The sequence below is a fragment of the Sturnira hondurensis genome, unplaced genomic scaffold, assembly GCF_014824575.4.
Source record: "Sturnira hondurensis isolate 20B ecotype Veracruz unplaced genomic scaffold, ASM1482457v3 Scaffold0006213, whole genome shotgun sequence".
Lineage (NCBI taxonomy): Eukaryota > Metazoa > Chordata > Mammalia > Chiroptera > Phyllostomidae > Sturnira > Sturnira hondurensis.
In genome coordinates this window covers 2,725,992-2,748,800 of record NW_028078844.1, presented here as the reverse complement: position 1 = coordinate 2,748,800, position 22,809 = coordinate 2,725,992, and the positions used below count along the sequence as shown (strand labels likewise).

The window sequence follows — 22,809 nt, the reverse complement described above, 5'->3', positions numbered from 1 at the left end:
ACCCTTCTCGTCGGGAGGTGGGTGGGGTGAAGGTTGCTGCACTCGGTTCAGCAGTACCCTTGACCTCTTCTCACTGTATTTGGCGACCATGGCTGTACTGGCGGCTCTTTTGCGCTGTGGCACCCACGGGCGCAGCCTCCTGCTTCGGATGCAGATGCAGATGCAGGTGAGAGGGTCTGGGACCCGGGTCTCTACGTGCCGTTTCCGATCTTGGCCGAGTCCGGCCTCCGGGCCAGACGGAGCCGGAGTAGTAGGCCTCAGGGGACCCCCTCCTCTGGACCCACGTCCAGAAAGGTCCCCCAGCCCCCCACAACGCGCACAGCCTGCGTGCTTTTACAAAGCGCGTTTCCCTTCCTAGGGTTTCTTCTGTGATTGTAATACTCACTTACTGGTAGGCCACTGGTAGGTCACTGGAAGGGGCCACATAGTTTAGCAGGCGGAAATACAGATTGGCTTTGGCTTTGCCTGGTTATACCCAAGGCCCACAAAACCATAAAAACATTTCCTAAAACAATTTTTAAAATAAACTTATCTGCGAGCCAGGGTCAGGGTGGGGAGGAGGGCTGGGTGGTGGGCAGGATTGGTTCCAGGTCTCTTGATTCTCTAGTCACCTTATATAATATGGCATAACATTTACATAGAACTGCGACCCTCCCTGTATATTTTGTCATTTCCAGAATACTTATAACACCTGAAAGAGGGTACATGTTGTGTGAATAGTTGTCGTTTAGGGGATAATTACAAGGAAAAAAAGTCTGTAAATGTTTAGTACAGGTGCAGCCATTAGTCATTTTAGGCTTAACTACATGGCACACATTAACAACAGTGTAATATTTTTGCCAACTTAAAAACTGTACATTTTAGCCCTGGCTGGCGTAGCTCAGTGGATTGAGCGCAGGCCTGCGAACCAGGCAATCGCGGTTCGATTCCCAGTCAGGGCACATGCCTGGGTTGCAGGCCAGTTCCTTGCAGGCTAACTACCAGCAGGGGACGCACAAAAGGCAACCATACATTGATGTTTCTCTCCCTCTCTCCTTCCCCTCTAAAAATAAATAAATAAATAAATAAAAAATCTTAAAAAAAAAACTATACATTTTATTTATTTCTAGAAAGAGGGGAAGGAAGGGAGAAAGGGTTGTCTTTTGAGTACATCCCACTGGGCCCTCAGCCCAGGCGTGTGCCCTGACTGGGTGTAAATATTTTCCATCTGCGTTTGGCTGAATCCCTAGAAGCAGAACCCCTGGAGATGGAGGGCCCATTGTACTTGGTAAATGTTAAAGCTTACATTCTGAACGTGTCCAGAGGCGTGTTTCTCCTCTGGGTGTTGTGTTTAGGGAATACAGGCATGACATCCTTGAAAAACAAGAATTTGTTTCCCGTGTATCAAAGCAAGGTAGCTCACACCACAGATTTAGGATCAAACAAAACCAATGGCAGGGGTGTCAAACTTATTTTCACTGGGGGCCACATCAACCTCGTGGCTACCTTCAAAGGGCTGAATGCAATTTTAGGACTGTATAAGTGTAACTGTTCCTTAACAGTTAAGTGAGGCAACAGTTTGCCACCTGTGCCCTAAGGTGGAGGTAGGAACATGGTTGGTGAAATGTGAGCTTTCCCACTTCAGTTGGGATGATAAAGTTTGGAATTTACTTATTCCAAAGTTTATTCCAATTATTTTGGAACAGTTTGGATTTGACCCAAGTCGCTGGGGTCGATTGATATTTTTATTTTTGTCATAATTAGAGGTCAGGGAAGATTGACGAGGGAGGGAAACAGTAATGTAACAATAGTTTTTCCTCCCAGATGTGAAGTAACTAGTGTGCTAGTAATAGGTGAGCATTATGCAAGAGATTGTGAAAAAATAAATGTAGAACTTGACAAATAATGGATTGAGGGTGTGGAGCCAAAGTTAGAGGAAGAGTCTAAAATTAATTCTGGTGACTGAGATAATGGAAAAGTCAGGAGGAGGAGGTTTCCAGGAAAGATGAGTTCTTAATCAGCACATTTGTGAATTTCATGGAAAGACTTGGGAAATCAAAAAAATGTTATTAGGATAACCTACATTTCAAGCAATGTTGACTAGGTGCACTAGGTGAACTAAGTGCTCTGTGTGAAAAATGGAGCAGCGGAAAGCAAGAGCAGAGCCTTCTTACAGCTTGAGTTTACAGTGTTATGAATGAGAAAAATGATGCTGTGGGTTAATATGGCTTACCATGTTTGTTTTTTTAAAGTATGTTTTGTTGTTCTGGCTGGTGTGGCTCAGTGGATTGAGTGCCAGCCTCTGAACCTAAGGGTCACTGGTTCGATTCTCAGACAGGGCACATGCTTAGGTTACAGGACAAATCCCTGGCTGAGGGCACACAGGAGACAACCACAGTTCGATGTTTCCCTCCCTCTCTTTCTCCCTCCTTTCCCCTCTCTCATGAAATGAATAAATAAAATCTTTTTGAAAAGTATGTTTTATTGAATATGCTATTACAGTTGTCCCAGTTTTTCCCCTTTTGGCCCTCTCCACCCAGTTCCTCCCTTCCCTCCTGTGATTCATCCCGCCCCCCTTAGTTCATGTCCATGGGTTGTGCATATAACTTCTTAGGCTTCTCCATTGTCTATACTCTTCTTAACATCCCCTTGTCTATTCTGTGCCTACCCAATTATGCTTCTAAATCCCTGTGCCTTCCCCCCATCTTCCCCTGTTGCCCCTTGCAGCTGATATCCCTCCAAATGATCTCCATTTCTATGATTCAGTGTCTGTTCTAGTTGTTTGCTTAGTTTGTTTTGTTTTGTTTTAGATCCAATTGTTGATAGTTGTGAGTTTATTGTAATTTTATTGTTCATAGTTTTGATCATCTTCTTTTTCCTAAATAAGTCCCTTTTACATTTCCTATAATAAAGGCTTGGTGTTGATGAACTCCTTTAACTTTACTGTGTCTGGGAAGCACATTTTCTGTCCTTACATTCTAAATGATGGTCTTGCCGGATAGAGTAATCTTGGATGTAGGTCCTTGCTTTTCATGACTTTGAATATTTCCTGCTAGCTCCTTCTTGCCTGCAAGATGTCTTTTGAGAAATTAACAAATAGTCTTATTGAAACTCCTTTATAGGTAACTCTTTTCTTATCTCTTGCTGCTTTTAAGATTTTCTCTTTATCTTTAATCTTTGGCATTTTACTTATGATATGTGTTGGTGCAGCCCTCTTTGCATCCAACTTGTTTGAGACTCTCTGAGCTTCCTGGACTTGAATGTCTATTCCCTTCCCCAGACTGGGGAAGTTTTCTTCCATTATTTTTTCAAATAAGTTCATTAAAAAATATTTTTAAAAGCTGTTATTTATTTTGGTTAGTACACAGTAGACAGGGAGAGGTTAAGAATAGTATAGGAAATAGAGAAGCCAAAGAACTTATATGTATGACCCATGGACATGAACTAAAGGGAGGGAATGTGGGTGGAGGGTGCAGGGCAGAGGGGAATAAAGGGGAAAAATGGGACAACCGCAGTAACATAATCCATAAAATACATTGAAAAAAGATTTTATTTATTTTTAGAGAGAGGGGAATGAGGGAGAAACAGAGGGAAATAAACATTAATGTGTGGTTGCCTCTCTCATGTCCCCTCCTGGGGACCTGGTCTGCAACTCAGGCGTGTACCCTGACTGGGAATAGAACAGCAACCCTTTGGTTCACAGGCCGGCACTCAGTCTGCTAAGCCATTTCAGCCATTTCACTCCTGAGCCAGGACGCAAATAAGTTTTCAACTTTTTGCTCTTCCTTTTCTCCTTCTGGCACCCCTATGATTCTGATGTTGGCCCTTTTGGAGATGTCCCAGAGTCGCCTTAAACTCTCTTTGTTTCTTTAAATTCTTATTTTTTCATTTTGTTCTAGTTAAATGCTTATTTCTTTCTTATGTTCCAAATCATTGATTTGAATCCAGCTTTCCTTCCCTTCACTGTTGGTTGGTTTCCTGTGGATTTTTCTTTATTTCCTTTAGTAGAGCTTTCATTTCTTCCCTCATGCTTTTGCCATATTCAATGAAATACTTGAACATTCTGACCACCAGTGGTTTTTTTTTTAAGTTTTTTTGGAGAGCTTTCTTTTATTTTTTTTAAAGATTTTATTTATTTATCTTTAGAGGGGAAGGGAAGGTGAGAAGAAGAGAAATATCAATGTATGGTTGCCTCTTGTGAGTCCCCTGCTGGGAACTGGCCTGGAACCCAGGCATGTGCCCTGACTGGGAATCGAACTGCGATCGTGTGGTTCACAGGCCCGCGCTCAATCTACTGAGCTACACCAGCCAGGGCGACCACCAGTGTTTTGAATTCTGCATCTGATAGGTTGGCTATCTCTGCATTGCTTAGTTCTTTTTCTGGGGTTCTGTTCCTTCATTTGGGCTGTATTTCTTTGTGTCCTCATTTGGGCAGCCTCCCTGTGTCTGTCTACTACATAAGAGCCGCTTTTATTATGTTTTAGTGAACCTGTTAAGTTGTGTGGGGCAACTGTGGCTCTGTTGTGGGGAGGGGTCAAAGAAGGGACACTGCTTCTGTTGGTTGACTTCTGGGGGCTTGCCCAGCTCTCATCCCGTTTCCAGTCACTTTACCCACTTCCCATGTATGACCCGTGCCCCTTCAACTGCTCTTCTGGTTGTGGTCCCCAGGGTGGGTGGGTTTGCAGACGTTCAACTCCCCTGAGAAACCGGCAGTTTCTTCCGCTGCCCCAAACCCCAGTGCGTTTGCAGCTAGAGGCTATGAGGCTCTCTTCTCTCCTAGCACTGGAGCAGTGGGCTCCGTGGTCTGGCCTGGGCTGGGCTCCCTCGCTCGCGAGGTGTCTTTCTGGTTTTTATCCACCACACACGAATGCCGGGCTGCCCGTTCCGAAGTTTGCTGTTACGTGTCTGTCTCTGTTCCTCTCCTCCTCTCTGCCCCCAGCTGCCTGCTGCCACCCCAAGTCCTCTCCACTCCAACTCCCCACTTCACCCGTCCTACCTGTCTGGATGAACATAGCTTCGTAAAATCTGGTTGTCGGGCTTCCATACAGTTCTGAGTGTTGTTCTGGCTGATTTTTTGGCAGCTCTGAGTGATTTTTGTTTTTTAGTTAGTTGTGTCCCCTCTTACGGTTGTGCAGTGACGTGAGGCGTGTCTACCTACCCCTCCACCTTGACTGGAAGCTCGTTACTGTGTTCATTTTATTGAATTCTAGGAATTCTTTGTAGAGGCACAGCTTGGAGATATTCCGGGTTTCTTTCCAGACTATCACAGTAAAGTGAGTTGTAATCTTTTTGTTGATGGAGTACCTTGCCCTCAATTTGTGAAAAATACAACATCTGTGAAGCACAATAAAGTGAGGTGCAACAGAACTTAGTGGAGCCTGGTTCTTCTCGTTGATGCAGGAAAGAATTACAGATCAGTCAGATGAAAGTGGATGAGTAAGAGTTTTATTAGTATGTCCTCAGGAGAGGGAACAGGCCTGCTGAGAGTGGTGAGAAGGGCGGATGATGGAGCATGCCCTGAATCTGCTGCCTTAAGTACACGTGTGATTGTATTAGCATAAGGGAGGGGTTCTGTATTGATGGATGGATACTTTGGTGATATAACTTTAGTCTCTTCTGTGTGTATCTTTTCTCATGATTCTCCTTGACTGCCCATACAGGGGTGGGGGGGGGCGGTGGAAGCAGGGTAAAGTCACAATGGACATTTTGCTAGTATGGGTGGGTAGCTATTTCAACTATTTGCCTTGGGTCAACAAATGTAGTGGCCCCCTTCCTCTTCCTCCCACTGCTCATTTTTAACTGCTGCCTAACATTCCCCCATCAAACAATAGGAACCCATATCTTTGGGAACTACTTACTCTCGCTGCTTTCCACCAGACAGGGGCATCGTAGTAATCTTGTGTTCCCATGCTTGCCAACTGTTGGTCAGGAGAGGTGAAAGGAGGTGTCAGGTGAACAAACAGTCTGTGATAGATGGTCAAGAACTGTAGTCCCAGACTTTTGCCAAGTTGGAGGTATAGGTGGAAACACTGTGCCTTCTCGCACAACCAAGTTTAAAGACAGCAAAGTTTTAGTAACAAAAACACAGCCAAAACACAGAAAATTGAACTATATGAAAGTCTGACAACAACAAACGTTCAGCCAGACCGGTAAAAGGGACAGAGCCAGCAGTGGAGTGGGGTCAGACAGTAAAGTTCCCCCGACCCAGGCACACAGGCAGCCATGGGTGGATCCCAGGTGTGGGATAGCAACAGGTGGATCCAGTGAGGGCGCAAGGTGGCAGATTGACTTCAGTCACACATTCGTGTGCAGATAATCCAGCGAAGGAGTAAGCAGTGAGACAGACCGTGCAGGCCCCAGTGGTGGGGAGCAGCAGAGGGGACCGCCATTGCCCCTCTTTGACCCGGCCCCCCCATACAGTGTCCCAACCCAGCCACTGGGTCGCCTGGCCCTGGTGAACACCTAAGGCTCTGCCCCGCATACATAACAGGTGTGAACAGACCAAACATTATGGCTCAAGAACAGCTCAAAGCCCCAGAGCCTATAATTCTAAGTGGCCAAGAAATAGCCAACCTTTCAGATGCAGAGTTCAAAACACTGCTGGTCAGGATGCTCACAGAACTGGTTGATTTTAGTTCCAAATTGGAGGGACAAATGAAGGCTAAACTAAGTGAAATGGAGGGAAGTGCACAGGAAACCAATAGTGATGGAAAGGAAACTGGGACTCAAATCAAGGGAGTGGACCAGTAGGAAGAAAAAATAAGACCAAACAGAAAGAATGAATAAACAAGAATTCAAGAAAATGAGGAGAGGCTTAGGAACCTCCAGGACATCTTTAAACGTTCTAACATCTGAATTATAGGGGTACCAGAAGGGAAAGAGGAACAGCCACCAGTGGAAAACGTATTTGAACAAATAATAAAGGAGAACTTCCCCAGTCTGGCAAAGGAAATAGACTTCCAGGAAATCCAGGAAGCTCCGAGAGTGCCAAAGAAGCTGGACCCAAGAAGGAACACACCAAGGCACATCATCATTACATTAGCCAAGATTAAAATGCAGGAGAGAATCCTAGAAGCAGCAAGAGATAAGGGGACAGTCACCAAGAAGGGAGTTCCCATCAGACCGTCAGCTGATTTCTCAAAAGAGACCTTACAGGCAAGAAGGGGCTGGAAAGAAGTATTCCAAGTCATGAAATCCAAAAACCTACATCCAAGATTGCTCTATCCAGCAAAGCTTTCATTTAGAATGGAAGGACAGATAAAGTGCTTCTCAGATAAGATTAAATTCAAGGAGTTCATCATGACCAAGCCCTTATTATATGAAATGTTAAAAGGACTTATCTAAGGAAAAGAAGATAAAAAATATAAACAGTGAAGGGACAGCAAACTCACAGTTAGTAACAACCACACCTAAAACAAAAGCAAACTAAGAGGACAGCTAGATCAGGAATGGAACCATAGAAATGATCACATGGAGGGTTAGCAACAGGGGAGTGGGAGGAGGAGAAGGGGGAAGAAGGTACAGAAACTAAGTAGAATAGACAGTAAGTAGAAAATGGGGGGAGGGCAAGAATAGTATGGGAAATATAGAATATAAAGAACTTGAGACGTGGTCATAAACTAAAGGGGGGGAATGGTGTGGAAGGGGGTGTGCAGGGTGGAGGGGAATGAAAGGGGGGAATAGAACAACTGTAATGGCATAATCAATAAAGTATATTAAAAAGAAAAAAAGAACTGTAGTCCCAGAGGCTAACATCCTTCTGTAATGATCATTTGTAATTTTATGACTTCTGTTCTGGAAGAAATGAATTCAGTTAATAGGTTAATTATCATTGGCCCAAACATTAGTTGGTGGTAGGGCATTTAGTAGGAGAGCTGCAAAAGGGAGGAGGAAAGACAAGAGCCATGACTTTGTATCCTAAAATGAGGTTGAAGTTTTAATTTTGAATGTGGACTCAAGGATCCCTTGAATGTCCTTACAGGTCCTTATTATATGAAATGTTAGAGGGACTTATCTAAGGAAACAAAGATAAAAAATACGAACAGTGAAAGGACAGCAAAGTCACAGTTATTAACAACCACACCTAAAACAAAAGCAAACCAAGAGGACAGCTAGATCAGGAGCAGAACCATAGAAATGAAGAACACGTGGAGGGTTAGCAACAGGGGAGTGGGAGGAGGAGAAGAGGGGAGAAGGTACAGAGAATAAGTAGAGTAGACGGTGGGTAGAAAATAGGGGTGAGGGCAGTCAGTCTTTTCTCATAATCCCAGAGTGTCTTACCCTCTACTCAGAAGAGACCTCCTTCAATTATTAGGAACTAAAATCATTACAGGGGACATCCCTATATCAAGACCCCCACTTCAAATGTTAGTCATGCGAGCTAGGAGTCACTCGGATACCCTTCCTGAAAGGACAAAATCGGGACCACTTGCTACCTCAGCACCATTTGCCCAGCAGCCTATGACCGTGATTGTTGTACTTGTCCTGATTTGTTGACATAAGAAGCAAAACTGCTCCTTGAGATACAGACAAATACCTCCTTCTGCGGCAGTGAGGAGACCTAATGCGCTTCTCTCCTGGAGGGTGACCCTGCTAGGGAGCCTGTCTGCTCCTGGAGGAATGCTAGAGTCTCCCCATTCCAGTTAGTGCTTGGGCAGTGCCCTGGGGCAGGCGGTGGTGGATGCCTGAAGAGGCTCCCCACACTGCTATTCCCATAGACGGGAGAATGCCTGTGAGTGATGCTAGGGGAGTGAGGGGACCAACCCTCTTGGTTAAGTGTCGCTGTGCCCTTAATGGGAATGAGAGACTGGCATTTTCCCAGGCTATGGAGACATCAGGAAGGACGTACCCAAGGGAGCAAATTCCCTTTTACTGTGAAGGGAGGGTCCAATATGCTTCAGACCAGCAAATCCAATATACTCTTTCTGACTGGGGTGGTCTGCGGCTAGGGTGATATCAAGGAGCTTAATAGGAAGTTTCAACAAAGACATAATTGCCTTTTGGGGGGGGATATTTGGCCCTTTACTACTGGACCCCTTAGGCTAGTAGAGAGGCTGTAGTAGAAAGTCAGCAGTAGGGTTGTGGAATTGGGTTTTATCTACGAGTTTAGTAAAGATAGAAGCCATTTTTGACCCAAAGTGTATAGCTACTTGGGAATTGCAAAAGAGAGTAGTGTAAGAATCTGTTTTCTGTGGAAGAAACTGGTTGACTTGAAAGTAGGGTCTGCCTTGACATTAAGGCATTTTTGGTGAGCTTCTGTTTAAGGGCAGAGTAAGAATGACTGTCTTTGGAAATCAGTTGTGTAAAAGTTTGTCTGATCTCCCTCCAGAAATATGTGGTATTGTGGTTAGAGCAATTCAAAGGACAGTGTTAGTGCAAGGAGACTCTGGGATTAGGAAACTCTGTTGACGCTGACTGTCAGAAAGCCTTCCTACTGCTGTACCCCCTGAGGTATTACTAATTGTGAAACAGGGATAGTTGACTTGGAGCCAACAAGGATGGCTGTGTGAGAAAATAGGGCCCATTGAGGGGAGCATTCACTTCTGGTAGAGAAGGTCTTGGGACATTGTTTAATGAGGTTTGGGGTTGTGAAACCATCCCACGGATGGGAGTATAGAGTTCTCTGATCTAGAGTGGTGGAAACATTTCCCACTGGTACGGGAGTAGGAGTGGACATATCCCCAGCTACAGCTGGAAAGGCAAAGACAGCAGGAAGTATTTAGCCTTAGGAGTTGGACACTGTGGTCTTCCAGATCGTAAGCTGTCTCATGTTGGGACTGAGTGGGAAGTAGATAGGAAAAGAGAAAAAGAGTAGACTACTTTCAAAAGACAAGTTTGAGATCTTCTAGTGCAGGGGTGTCAAACTCATTTTCACTGGGAGCCCATCAGCCTTGCCGTTGCCTTCAAAGGGCTGAATGTAATTTTAGGACTGTATAAATGTACCTACTCCTTAACTAGGGGCAAGGAGCTCGGCGCTGCCTCCAGGTAGAAATGAGGTGCTGGGCTGGATAACACAAGGTGGAGGGCCAGATTTGGCCCTGGGCCTTGTGTTTGCTACCTATGTTCTAGTGGCTCAGAAATACGTGGAATTATTTTGTCATTCCGCTGGCTCAGCTGGCTCTTTCCACAGCTCAGCTTGGGAATGGTGGATCCCATTGGAGATACTCAGGACCTTGATGTCTGTTGGAGAGGATTTAAGAAGAGGGAGAGCCCTTTCCATGAAGGTTGTTCTTGAGAGTTGGGGGAACCATCGTTCCAAACCTTTCTTAAGACCTGGGCTCCCAGAGGGTACAGTGGGGTAGCAGAGTCCTAGCTAGGTTTTTGCCATAGGCCTAATTTTCTCAGGATGGTTTGAAAGTAGGCTTCTAGGGAGGAAATCTTTGTGTAGTAGGAGTTATGAATATAGGAAGTGTTGGCCATATAAGGCCTCAGAAGGACTAAACATTAGCTGAGCCTTGGGGGCTACTATAGTCTGGAGTAAGGCGATTGGTAGAGACTCCTTCCAGGTGAGAGAGGTTTCCTGAGTAGTTTTTCTTTACGAATTTAAAACTTTGTCAGACTTCTACAACTTTCACAAACCTGTCTGCAACTTTCACAAAGTTGTTTATCCATTCAGAAATAACCATCTTTAGAATAACTCGCTTTCAGTTCTGGTCCTTTAAAATTGCATCTCCATGCTTTATGCCTTCTATTACCAAAATCATACAATTTCTTTCCAACTTAATTTGAACTTTTAACTCTTAGAAATCTCAATTTCCAATGATGACCAAAAAGTAAGCAACCAGCATTCCCTAGATTGACTTTTATGAACACATTTTCTTTTTTTAAGATTTTATTTATTTATCTTTAGAGAGGGAGGGAAGGAGAGAAGGAGAGAAACATCAATGTATGGTTGCCTCTCATGAGTCCCCTGCTGGGAACTGGCCTGCAACCCAGGCATGTGCCCTGACTGGGAATCGAACCACGATCGTGTGGTTCGCAGGCCCGCACTCAATCCACTGAGCTACACCAGCCAGGGCTTGAACACATTTTCTTGTTTCTGAACAGCAAGTGGGGTCCTGCTGGCCACAGCCACCCTCTAGGTAAAGGTTTGGTGATAAAGGAAAGGAGTTTTTATTCCAAAACTACAGTTTTGGAATAACAGCTTTCTGTATGCATTAGTTTCTTAAGCCCATCAATTAAGGCTAAACTTTTTTAAAAAAGATTTTATTTTATTTTATTTTTTTTAGAGAGGGGAAGGAGAAAGAGAGAGAGAGAAACATCAATATGTTTCTTGCATGCCCCACACTGGGGACCTGGCCCACAACCCAGGCGTGTGCCCTTACTGGGAATTGAACCAGGGACCCTTTAGTTTGCAGGCTGGTGCTCATCCCACTGATCCACACCAGCCAGGGCTCTTTAACTCTTTAGTTACAGCTTTAATCACTTAAACCTATCAATTAACACTAAACTCTTTCACCTGAGCTCTCCTATCATTTTTCCCTGTTTTTAATTATCTTATTTCTATAGGATTAATTTATAAACTAAAACAACACAAGATATAAAAGCTACACAATGGAAGACTAGCAGGCTTCTGCCTCAGAACTTTTTCCTTCTAGAACACCCAAAGAATAACCCTGACACCCTGTCTTGCAGCCTTTCAAGTCTGGGCAGGCTCACACAGGATTTGGGCACGTGGAAGAAAATTTTTGGAGCCGTGGTGATGCCCCTTTTCAGGGCTGAGGCAGTACATGCCTGCTGCAAGCTGCGTGCCACACTGTGGGAAGTCCCGACTCCCTTATATACTACATGCATACAAAGCCAGAGGGTGCCAGGATATTATATAATAGAGCATAGTTCTGTGCATGCAGGCCCATACTCAATATTATATGAATACTCCTTAATCATAGTTGCCCAGACATCCAGGTGAGGGGGCCTGACTGACTCCATTTTCTCTACAGTCCACCCCTTCAGGGTTCCTCACTGTAGCATCTATGTGAGGGTGTCTTCTGCAAGGGTCCGTTGGTACGGAGGGCAGAGACCTGCGCACAGATAGTACAAACTGCAGCTGCATGTGATCAAAACACAAGCGCTGCCACCGAAGACACGCTGACCCACTGCCCTTCAGTGGTTAGGGATGTCCACCCTTCCTGCAGGGGATCACCCGTCAGGTGTTCCATAGTATGGGTCTCAGAAGCTAATGCCCGTGGAGCTTGGCTAACATTGTGATGGACATCTGGAATGTACACACAGCATTTGGCCCCAGCTAGGGCACATAGTCCACCTTGTGATGCAGTGCGCATATCTAAGGCCATACTATTTTGTAGGGCAACTTTTGTCAATACACTTCCTCATCTAAGAAGCTCAAGGAATCGTGCTGCATTCAACACATGGACAGTGTGCAAAGCCAAAGCAGTTATCTCAGTCTTGGTGACTATAGAAGCAGCTCGAGGAGAAGAAACAGCTAATGGGTAATACCACCGGGGAGTATGCTATCCCCAGCATTGTGCCTTAAACACTTCCCAATTGGTTGGCTGGATTACAAGAGTTTTCTGAACTTGAGCAGGCAAATAGGGCCATCCCCAGGTATAATGGCCAGTTCAACTTTCAGGTAGGTAAGGCCACCCATGTGAGCCACACACCCAGAGGGCCCCAGTGGGAAGTGCAGCCCATGCACGCATCATCCCGTGCCTCCCAGTCGTGCTTCAGAGTCTGAGTCTGACACAGACCTGTCAGAGTCCAGCCCCCTTGGGCTTGTCCTCTGAGGTTCTCAGTACAAAGGGGTGCTGGTTCCGCCAGCCCCACAGCCTCAGCTGTGAGCTACCCTGAGCCATCCCATATGGAGTAGCCGACTGACTGGGCTGGCCATACCACTGCTTCGCCCCAGTGTAGGTTTCAGTCCAGGTCTTAGTCCACAAGGGATGTGCACTGTTCCACTGGTGGTGTAACCAAGGCCAGTTTGAGACAGAAGCTGGAGAGATGTGCTGTGGGTGGCCAGCCGATGTGCTCAGGGGAAGTTCAGTGCAGACCTAGCAGCTGATTGGTTAGCCACTGAGGCATATACCCAGGTTGGTTAGCCACTGAGGCATGTACCCAGGTTGGTTAGCCACTGAGCCATGTACCCAGTCCATGAAGGGGTTACTTTGCACCCTAGGGGCAAAAAGACAAAGCAGTTATTGGAACTCACAAATCATGACCCTCAGGCACTACAGAAGCAGGTTTCTGGTCAGTCAGTAAGACAGAGGCTGGCAGAGTGGTCTTCCTGGGCGTGAATACCATACCTTATCGTGCCTCAACTGGGGGTTTAGCATCTATTTTCAATGACAGTGGAGGACTCGTAATGGTCCATAAGGATATCACAAAGGTGCCATGGAGAAGCATTTCATGGTCTGCTGGCCGTGGGTATATTACCTGCAAGATTAAGGGCCAGGTCCCAATCACCGAGGGCACTATTTGCAAGTTCCTCTCCACCCCTTGTCCTCAAGGGGCAACAAGAGCCACCCAGCGCGTTGGGGGAGGCTTTTATTTCCCAAGGCCACATCCAAGTGGCCATTTGCCCTTGCTCCAGGCCCTCAGGGGTGGGCAAGAGAATATTCCTGTTTTCCCATGCCTGTTTCAGGAAGGCATCCTTAGTCTGTACCTGTAGCTGAATTCGAGCAGCAGCCTGGCGGAATGATGCTTCCACTAGCGCTGGTCCCCCCTCTGACTCCTGTTATTTAGAGTCTGGAGGACAGTCCACAAGCATTTCGTCTAGTCCCTCAGCGTGGGGGTAGGTGCCATGGCTTGCAGGCCCTGCTTTAACACACCAGTGTATTGTTCCATCATCCCAACAGCTTGGGGGTGATAGGCCACATGGAACATCCAGTCAATCTGCAGGTCTTGGGCCCACTGTTGTACCAGGTTCCTGTAAAATCTGTGCCCTGATCACTCTCAGTGATCAGGGGTCACCCATAGGCAGCGCATAAGCTCTCCAGGGCAGCAGTCATGGCTTTCTGATCCGGGTGGTGTGCAGGGTGTGCTGTTAAAAGTCCAGTGTCCTTGCCCACACATGTGATTGCATGCCTATACTCCTCTGAGCTAGGAAGGGGCCTAATCCTCTCAGCCTGCCACTGGGTCAGTGGTACCTGTCCTTGCACCACCTGCCCAGTAGTTCCCACAGGCCTCTGGGGATGCTCATGAGCAGACAACACAGGTCTCACAAGCTTGCTTTACCTCTGCTAAGGTGACAGGTAACTGCCAAGCTTTTATAGTAGACCACAATGTCTTCTGCCCAGCATGTAAGAGGTGATGGTGTAGCCACTGGGTGACATCTGTTCCTGACAGTCCGGCAGGAACCATTTCTGGCCACCACACCTTGGCAAGTGTGTCAGCCTCCTCATTCCCTGGGGAGGCAACAGGAGCATGCCCGGCCTCATGATAGACGGTGATTTGCTTCTGGTGGCCTAATTTCCAGAGGTCTTGCCACAAGGCCTGCCCCCATAATGGTCTATGCATTACCATCCATTTATTTCTATGCCATGTAGAAATCCATAACATTAGTCCTTGGTACACCACCCAACCGTCTGTGCAAATAGTCAGGGGAGGGGCTTCATTGGATGCCACGAACCACACGTCTCGCAGTTCTGCCCACTGGCTACTCTGAGCTGCTCTAGTGTCAAACCAGATTGTCTCTGTTTCTGTTGAAATACCACAGCAGTCCACATGGCAGGCTGGCCCCTGCTGACCCATCAGTGTACCGTGCATCTGAGGGAATAAGTGCCTGTTCTTGCTGGAAGGGGCTAGCTTCCATTTATTCTGTGGGGGCAGGAGCAGTGGGTTTTTCATCTACGTAGGTAACAGGGCCCAACACTTCCTGCAACTTGGCCTGTAGGGAGCTAGTCGACAGAGTACTGTTGTGTTGCAGATAAGTCCCCTGCTTAGCTAATGTGACCTCTGAGCCCTCCCACTGCGAGGCTCGGCCATCTGGTCTTTGGCCAACCCTGTAATGGGATACATGGTTCTTAGCGTCACGGGGAGTCCCTGGTATATAGCCTCCGTGGCCAAAAGGGCAGCACACACCGCTGCCAGTTGCTTTTCAGTCACGGGGTACTGTACCTCTGCTCCTCTCTGCAGTTGGCATCAGAGACCCAGAGGCTGATGTAGCTGTTCCGATGGCTGCCAAAGACTCCACCCAAAGCCTTCCTGTGTTACGTGCACATCTAGCTCAGAGGTCTAGCAGGATCCAGAGCATGCAAGGCCTAAGTGCGCTTAATGATGTGCTTCACTCCTTGGAACACTTATTCTAAGGTTGGGGTCCAGTCCCATTTTACTCCCTTTTTTTACCAAAGTGTACAAGGGGTGAATGGCTTGATCAGGGTGGGGCATGGACACTCTTCAGTACTTAGCAGGCCCACAAATGTCTGGAGCTGTTTCACAGTGGTAGGGGTAGGATACGCCTGGATTTTCTCTATCACCTCATCAAGGATGACTTTTGTGTTCCCCGACAAGACAACCCCCAAGAATCTGACAGACGGTCCAGACCCTTGCAGTTTTGCCTCGCCGACGGCCCAGCCACATGATTTCAGGTGTGACGGCCCTTGTGGCACTGCCATCTCTGACTCTGCAGGAGAATCACTGGTTAGGAGGATGTCATCAGTGTAATGGAGCAGGTGTGCCTCTGGAAGCCGTGGCCACTTAGCAGGTCTTCTGCTATACGCCCGTTGCAGTTAGTTGGGCTGTGCAGGTACCCCTGAGGGAGCCCTGTAAAGGTGCATTGTTGGCCTTCCTATGTGAGGGCAGACTGATCGTGACTCTCCGGAACAATATCAGTGGGGGAAAGTGGATTTGCTAGATCAGCCACAAAGTGGTAAGTTCCCAGCTCATTGGTTAACTGGTCCATCAAGTCCACCACAGACGGGACCACTGCATGTACTGGGGGAATGACATTATTGAGCTCCTGGTAATCTACCATTTTTCTCCATGTGTCATCCCACTTTCTCACTGGCCACACAGGGGAGTTAAAGAAACTGTGAGTGGCCCTAATTATCCCCACCTTTTCCAACTCCCCTGTGGTAGTTGTGATCTCGTCATGTCCTCTGGACAGTGGGTAGTAAGTACTTCACTACCGTCACCCATCAGAGGGTGGCAACTCAACAGGGGGATGCCCAGCATGTCCCCGTATAATGGCTTTTACCACTCGCACTGTCAGGCGGAACTCTCCTGCAGTGGTGCGTAGCCACAGTCCTTGGAGCACGTCAATACCCAGGATACACTCAGGAATGGGGGACACATAAACAGTATATTCACAGGGGCCAGTCGCCCAATACCTAGGGAGAGCCACACAGCCTTCAGCTTTTCATTGTGCCCCCGTAACCATAGAGGCCTCAGGCCCCAGGAACTTCTCAGAGGAGAGTACATTCTGCCTCTGTGTCGACTAGAGCCAGGACTCACTGAACGTGTTTAGGGGACCAATGGATAGCCAATCTTACACGCGGCCTCTGGTCCCTGTCTGACCCCCGTTCAACCCCTGTAGATGGATTCCTTGGCCTTCTCCCCATTCAAATGTCCGAAGGATATCTCCTCCCTCTTCTTGGGAGGTTGGTACAGCCTGGTGGTCTTCCAGCCAGACTGGGTGGGCCTCTCGGGTCCCATCCCCAGGCTTCCTCCTCACTGCCACCTTCTAGGGCTGCAGGAAACACTGGTCAGCTCACAACTGTTTCCAGAGTTCTAACAAGTAGGCGTTTGGCTTCCTATCAATCTTATTTCCATCTCACAGTTAGAGTTCTTGGAGAAGACTGGATATTTGCATTTGAGAAATGTAGGGAAAGAAAAGCAAGCCTCTCCTAGAATGACTGGCTTCATAAAGCCAATTATCTATAAGTCTTTTAAGATGAATAGAGGAAGTTTTGAAAAGGTAGAAGATTTGGTGGGCTTTGGTGGTCTGGACCCACACCTCTGGCCCTGTAAAGACTTCATTTGTAAACAAAGATAGTTATTTGAAATACCTGAACAGTTGGGTCACTGCTCAAAACTTGTAAAGGGTTTGGCCAGGAACCCTGTTATCCTGTACTGCCAGGTCGATTTGGTTAGGAAAGTCACTCCTTCATTCCCATGAAGGAGTAAGTATTAGGGTGTTTGGTGACATGGCTGTTAAAGAATTCACAAAGAAGAAAAGTGAAGGCAGCGAGCAAAGTTGTGTTCACTTTCCAAGAGGGGAAAGTGGCTTGGTGAGGAGAGATATACCAGCAGCAAAATGTAGGAGCTTTGAGTCTAATTGGATTCTGAAAGGGTGGGTGTGTTACTGCTGTGTGGCCCCTGGGCTGTTCAGGATGTTGCGACATAGGAGGTTTGGGTTGGTTTTGCATTAAGGTGCAGTTTGTTCCTATGTTATCTTCTGCCAGCCGCTGTGGGAAGTGGTTAGTCATATTCTGTTCTTGCTTCCCAGTGGTTTCCAGTCCTGGGGTCGTAGGCTTAGAGGAGTAAACTGGCCATCACGTGTAACACGGTCATAGGCTGCTGGGCAAATGGTGCCGAGGTCGCAAGTGGTCCCAATTTTGTCCTTTCGGGAAGGGTATCGGAGTGACTCCTAGCTTGCATGACTAACATTTGACGTGGGGGGGGTCTTGACATAGGGATGTCCCCTGTAATTATTCTAGTTCCTAATAATTGAAGGTCTCTTCTGACTAGAGGGTAAGACACTCTGGGATTTTGAGAAAAGAATGATTGATGTAATACCTGTCCCAGAGACAACCCAAAGCAAGGGTGAAGGTTTTGGTTGTAGGCGTTCTGGCTACTCCTAAAACAGTGTAGGACTGTGAGGATAGGGGTCTGGAAAAGAAGGTAAGGACAGAGTAGGTGGCCCCAGTATCCAGTTTGAAAGTTATTGTTCTACCTGCCATGTGTTCCTCTAGGCTCCAGTCCAGTAATGGAGACCTCTTGGAGCGGGGCCAGCTAGAGTGGGCAACTTCAGTCTGTACCACCGTCTGCAAGGCCGCTGCAGACTCGGGCCCAAGAGTCCACTGACTTAAGGGACAGAGAGCCTCCCAGTGGCTCGCCTTCTTGCACTTATAGCGTGGTGCCTGAGGTAGCTTGTTATGATTTGGACATTCCTTAGCCCAGTGCCCCACCTTCTGGCACATGTGACACTTGGTGTCCTGGGTGGTGGACTTGGAGGGGCTGGTGGAGTGTGGCTATGATTGTCCCTCAAGAGCAGCTAGAATTTGGGCATGCCTGGTCTCCTTCCTTTTTTTCCTTCTTCTGGGGCCTGGCCTCCCTCTCCTGGTCCCGGTTGTAAAAGACTGCATTGGCCATAGTTGTTAACATTTTGTCCAAGGAAGCTGGTTTCCTGAATGAACTTTTGTAACTTTCTCCTAATACCAGAGGCTGATTGAGTTAAAAGTTTGTCTTTTAGTGTCACCTGGCCCTCGCATGTCTCTGAATCTAGGTTGGCGTGCTTGATGACCTTAGTTTTTCCAGAAATATGGTGGGGTATTTCACCCAGACCCTGACTAATGGCAGAGACCTTGGACTAGGTTCATGCCGAGTAGGAAATAATTCCTTTCCCACTTCTGGGAAGAGCTGTCATAGTCCCATTCAGGATCTGTTGGTGGGACTGCAGTTTTTCCTATGAGGTATTTGCTACCTGATAAAGGTAAGTTGTTAGCAAACTTTCTGGCCTGTTTTATTACTATCTACCGCTCAATATCTGATAGGGTCCACCCCAGGAAAACCATAACATCCTTCCAAGTTAACTCATAAGCCAAGGTGAGGTGTTGAAAAGCATCTATTCATTTATCTGAGTTGTCAGAATAGTTTCCTAAGTCGGTTTTAATTGGCCTAAGCGCGACAAGAGAATGGGGTTTAACCAGGGACTGAATCCTCCTGCAGTTTCTACTAGAGGTAAGAGCCTTGCAGATGGAGAAGTCTTAGGGGGAGAGAAAGCAGGGCCTGTTGGTTGGGCCGAGGGCCCTAGGTATGGGAGCAGTAAAGAAGACGGTGGGAGGGTTTTTTCCTGAGTTTCTACAGCTGGAGTAGGCTCTGAAGGGGTCTGGGAATTAGAGAAAAAGTCATCGGGTGAAGCAGTACTGGGAGTAAGCTTCTACTCTCGACATAAATCTCCACAACCCCTTAGATAACGAATGCCTGTTCATGAAATTTCAGACCCTTTACCAAGCTGTTTGCAGAAAAGGTCAAGCTGTATAAAATTGTATTCTAATTTAAGGTCCCATTGAGTGACCAAACCTCCCCATCCCCCTAGCCAATATTGAGGCCAAGAAGTGTTGCAGAAAAATATAAGTTGACTTTTCTTCAGGATTTGGGGATCAAACTGAGGTCAACTGGAAAGGATACATTCTAGAGGGACGCCAGATGGAATGGACTCTTGGTTTCCCATCTGGAAGAGAGAGATGCCGTGAGGTGAGGGTAGAGAGCCCAGTGTCCTGGGGTCTAACTTGGGGGTTTTGGTGTCCCAAAACTCGTGGATCTGGACCTCAGCATCCAGAGACCCTGGGATCTGAAACAGTTGTCCCCACTGTGGATAGTGTGGAGGCAGAGGCAAGTCTGCTCCTTCCTTCCTCAGGGGTTGCTGACCACTCTCATAGGAAGAGCCTTGGCAGTTCCCGTGTCCTGGGAGCCAGAGGCTTAACCAGGGATTGAGGAGGAAATTACAGAGGGCTAAAGGGGAAACAGGAGTGGAGTCATGCAGAGCCTCCTTACCGGTGTAGTGGAGGTGGTTATAGCTGTCTCCTTCATAACCTACCACTCCTATGATTGTTTAAATAAGACACACTTCTCTCTCTGCCATCACCTTCTAAGATGTTTTATTCGGTAGTCATTATTTGGATGGAGAGCCAATTTTGTTTTTAGGTGCATACTTTGGGGCATGGGCAGCTGGAATTGTGGCAAGAAAACCGTTGTGTGAAATTTCGTCAGATCTTTGATATTCAGATTTTTTTTCATCAAGTGATTCTTTTCCTGCATCTAAGAATTTAACATGCATTGTGTATCCAGTAGTTCAACCTAATTTTGTCTGATATCCAGGGTCCGTTGAGAGGTTGTTGTTCCTGTTCAGCCCACCTCCCAAGACACCTAGATGGGCCGGAGCCAGCCACCCTGCACACTGGGACTAGTAGGTATAGTTGGCTGTGAAGAGTGACTGGTGGGTGCAGCACAGGAAGAGTCCATGGGAGCATACTTGCCTCGGGCTGCCTGGGAGTTAGCTGTGGCCTGCTTCACGGAGGCCTTCTGAGTTGCCGTCTTGTCTGTAGCCTTGCCACTCTGGGCAGTCAGTGCACTGGCCTGCAGGGGCCGTCTGTAAGAGGAACTTAGTTTCCAGGGCGTGGGTAGAGGGCAGAGGCTGATGGCATTGAGGTTGAGGATAGTGTTCTCTTCGCTCATGCTGCCAGGCAAAAAGCAGGTGCAAAGAACAGCTGCAGCAACAGTACAGTGGGGAGATGTGACCGTGTCCATAGCCACTTGCTCTGGAGTGTACCTCTTGGTGCAGGCACGTTCAGGGGTCACCATGTTGGGCTGTAGCAGGGTGCCCTCCAGGTAAACATGACGGTCGTTCAAGGCCTTGTAGACAGAAGCCAGGACCAGTCTGGGTGGATGTGATTTCCTTAATTCCATAGTTGTCAGACTTTCATTCAACTCAATTGCTGACGCTTCTGAGTGATGGTTATTCTATATTTTAGTTGTAATTTTGATGTGGTTGTGTGGAGGCAAGCCATGTGTGCTACACTGTCATCGTGACTGGAAGTCCCCCCTAGTGGCTTTTAAATGCTTGACCTGTACGCACAGGGTGCAGCAATTTGTCGAGAGGGAGAGAGCAAGATATTCTCAGAAGCAAAAAAAAAAAAATGGTAGGCCTGCTATCCGACCAGGAAGAGGGCCCAGGCAACGTAAAAGAGTATGAAAAGATCAAGGACCCATGGTTACGTGGTGAGAGGAAAATTGTAATGGAAGAGACTTACACTGTCCAGCGCTGAGTGACCCCACCAAAGGGCGTTACTGGAGCTCCGTTCTTCTCAGTGATGCAGTAAAGAATTAGAGAGAGATGAAAGTGAATGCATAAGAATTTTATTAGTACATCCTAAAGGGAGAGAAAAGTCCTTCTGAGAGTGGTGAGAAGGGCATGAGTCTCCCAAATCTGCTTTAAGTATGTGCATGCTTGTATTAGCATAGGGGAGAGGTTCCGTATTGATTGACAGAGATACTTTGGTGATATGGCTTTAGTCTCTTTCCTATGATTCTCCTTGACTGCCCACACAGGGTAGGGTGGGTAAAACTGCAACAGAAATTTGCTTTAACTGTTTGCCTTGGGCCCACGAGTGTGGTGGGCCTCCTTTCTTCTACCGCCCATTTCTAGCTGCTGCCTGACAAAACAAGGTGTGCCTGTTTTGGTTACTCTAATTCGGTGGCCATTTACTAACCATGGAAATTGGTTTGCTTTGACAGGATTTTCAGCATTAAGTGCCATTTTGTAGAATGGGACTTGATCTGTCTGGACTTTCAGTTTTTTTACCTGTAAAACAAGAGTAATAGTACCACTGGCTGGTTCTATCCCTAAATCAGCGATTTTCAACCGATGTGCCACAGGAATTTGTAACACATGCGTGGCTGTTTGAGTCAGGGGCAGTGACCTCTTTCCCCTTAGATTGTCAAATAAAAACATGACAACAGCTAGCACAATAGCTGTCCAGCATGAATGAATCAAAATTGTACCTATTTTTTGCAAGATTGACAAAAAAGATATATTATCTGGTGTCCTGCAGAATTCAGTAACTAGTTTATGTGTGCCATGAGATGAAAAAGGTTGAAAATCACCGCTCTAAAGCATATTCCAAATCTCTCTATTTGTATCCAGCCTCTTGTGACCTCTCTGGCACTACTACGTGAGCTCTTGCCTGGGCACCTCCTTTTTCTGCCCTTGCTCCTCTACAGTCAGTTCTCCGCTGCGGCCAAATGATCATTTTATAGCAGCAGGGCCGTCGGTGGCTTCTTACTGCGCAGACCAGAATCCAGACTCTGTCTTGCGCCCCGTTGGGTCACTGCTTATTGTTCCAGACTGAACTCAGCCCTGGCCGTGCTTTCCTGAGCGTAGGGCTCCTGCCGCAGTTCTCCACTAGCTGCGCTTGCTATGTGCCGACTTGCTCCTGATGCAAGGCCTTGTCCTAGTTCTTCCCTGTGCGTCTGGTGCTCCTGCCCTGTATCTTACCACAGCTGACTCTTTAATACTGACTTCTCAGCTCCAGGGACATGTCCCGGCAGCCCCCTTTTGACCGTCCTGTGTAAAAGAGGCCCTCATGCGAGCTCATGATCCCATTTTGTAGCTTCATAAGGATTTACGTTCCCTGAAATGGTTTTGAGTTGCTATTCAGACTTTGTTTGAATATTTGTATAGCATCTTCTGCCATCAGTCTCTTCTTGGAACTCACAGTCCTGTGGAGGTCACTGAGGGTTACACAATTATGTATTCTAGGAAAAATGAGAGTGTGCACAGACAGGGTGCTGTGAGTGCCAGGATGGATTTCCTCCCACCGAGGAGGCAGTACAGCTGAGCTCTCCTTGAAAGATGTTGTGCTACGATTCTGTCATCCATTCCTGAGGTATTTAATGCATAGTAGGCTCAGTGCCACGTGACAGGGCTACAGCAATAAATGAGGCAGCCCTGCTCTGGGGAAGCAATGTGAACCCCATATTTACACAGTGTGAGAGGTGCTTTGAAGAAAGTAAACATGTTCAAATAAGGGGGGCCAACTTCTTTTTGGAGGCCAACTTAAAATAGAGTAGCTAGGGAGGATTCCTCTAGGGCACGTGTCTTTTGAGCTGAGAACTAAGGAATGAAAATGAACGAACTGTGAAGAGTTGAGGAAA

General features: G+C 47.0%; 1 protein-coding gene across 2 annotated transcripts in view; it reads left to right on the top strand.

The window, feature by feature from the left end:
- ACAT1 (acetyl-CoA acetyltransferase 1) overlaps positions 1-22,809 on the top strand; it is a 57,084-nt gene continuing 34,275 nt past the window's right edge. Inside the window, exon 1 of one of the 2 annotated variants that reach the window (XM_037047715.1) lies at positions 1-160. In XM_037047715.1, the coding sequence (XP_036903610.1) occupies positions 89-160 (72 nt within the window). In that variant the 5' untranslated portion in view covers positions 1-88. Of the gene's footprint in view, positions 167-22,809 lie in introns of both variants that reach the window. The other variant, XM_037047714.1, reaches the window with a different exon arrangement.